General features: G+C 61.1%; 1 protein-coding gene across 1 annotated transcript in view; it reads left to right on the top strand.

The window, feature by feature from the left end:
• SETD1A (SET domain containing 1A, histone lysine methyltransferase) overlaps positions 1–1,390 on the top strand; it is a 23,187-nt gene that overhangs the window by 17,965 nt on the left and 3,832 nt on the right. Inside the window, 1 exon segment of the mRNA XM_019628583.1 lies at positions 573–1,388. Within this exon segment, the coding sequence (XP_019484128.1) occupies positions 573–1,388 (816 nt within the window).

Below are 1,390 nucleotides of genomic sequence, written 5' to 3'. Positions count from 1 at the left end.
CTTATACGGCGAGTATATAACAAACTCTGTATTTTGAGTGGAAATGTTAGGGGGTCGTCTTATACACCGGCAAATACGGTACTTTAATTCAGATCTGACTTGTTGCATCCTTATTATAAATGCAGCTGCAAAACTGGTGGTCTCGGGACCTACTTGGTGGATATAGTCCTGGAGGCCGAGGGGTTGTTTCCTTAGAGCCCCCCCACCCACCCCCCTTTTCCCCGTTGGGGTGTAATTTGTTTCGTGTAACTGTTGGACTTTGAAGTGTCTGCTCAGTGTTTTTTCCCATACCTGTCACGAAGTTGGTGCTCCATAACGTGGAGTGTATGAACGTGCAGGTGCAAAACCCTCACTGTGAAGGGGACTGTAGTGCTGAGGACACGGCAGGTGTGAGAAGCAGGAGTGTGTCGGGGCCAGAGGAGAGAATGAGTGCAGCCTGTGCAAAGGCAGCTGGGGGGGAGTGTGGACTCCCTGGTGAGGCTGGCCAGCCTCTGCCCATCATGAATGTCGGTCTGATGATGGTGGGCTGAGAAGCTGACCCTCTCCCTTTCCCTGTGCTTCTTCCTTCCCAGGTTCCGCAGAGGAGCCAGCTCCCCGTGTGCCCCAGCCTCCCCCAGAGCCACTGGCTGGGCCTCCCACCCCCATCCCCCGCTCTGAGGAGCGCCCCTCCTCTCCTATCCCCCTTCTGCCCCCACCTAAGAAACGCAGGAAAACCGTCTCCTTCTGTGCCGTGGAGGAGGCACCAGCCCCAGAGCCTTCCCCGGCAACCCCCCAGCAGGTCAGATCTCCTGGCACCAGCTCCCGCAAAGTCCCCCGGGGCGTGGAGAGGACCATTCGCAATTTGCCCCTGGACCACGCATCTCTGGTCAAGAGTTGGCCTGAGGAGGTGTCCCGAGGAGGTCGGAGCCGAGCTATAGGCCGAGGACGCTCCACTGAGGAAGAAGAGGCTGAGCCGGGGACAGAGGTAGACCTGGCGGTGCTGGCCGACCTGGCCCTGACCCCAGCCCGGCGCGGGCTGGCTGCCTTGCCTTCTGGCGACGACTCGGAAGCCACGGAGACATCAGATGAGGCTGACCGCCTGGGCCCCCTGCTCAGTCACATCCTACTGGAGCACAACTACGCTCTGGCCATCAAGCCCCCACCGTCTCTGCCAGCTCCTCGGCCCCTGGAGCCTGTTTCTGCCCCTGCGGCCCTGTTCAGCTCCCCGGCGGATGAGGTCTTGGAGGCCCCCGAGGTGGTGGTGACAGAGGCAGAGGAGCCAAAGCAGCCGCCACGAGAGGAGAGGGAGGAGGAGGAAGAGGAGGAGGGATCCGAGTCCTCCGAGAGCAGCAGCAGCAGCAGCAGCAGCGATGGGGCTGTCCGGCGGCGTAGCCTCCGCTCCCACGCCCGG

The sequence above is a fragment of the Hipposideros armiger genome, unplaced genomic scaffold, assembly GCF_001890085.2.
Source record: "Hipposideros armiger isolate ML-2016 unplaced genomic scaffold, ASM189008v1 scaffold_799, whole genome shotgun sequence".
NCBI classification, from domain to species: Eukaryota; Metazoa; Chordata; class Mammalia; order Chiroptera; family Hipposideridae; genus Hipposideros; species Hipposideros armiger.
Note: the sequence above shows the minus strand (reverse complement) of the source record. Positions and strands in the feature narration are given on the sequence as shown.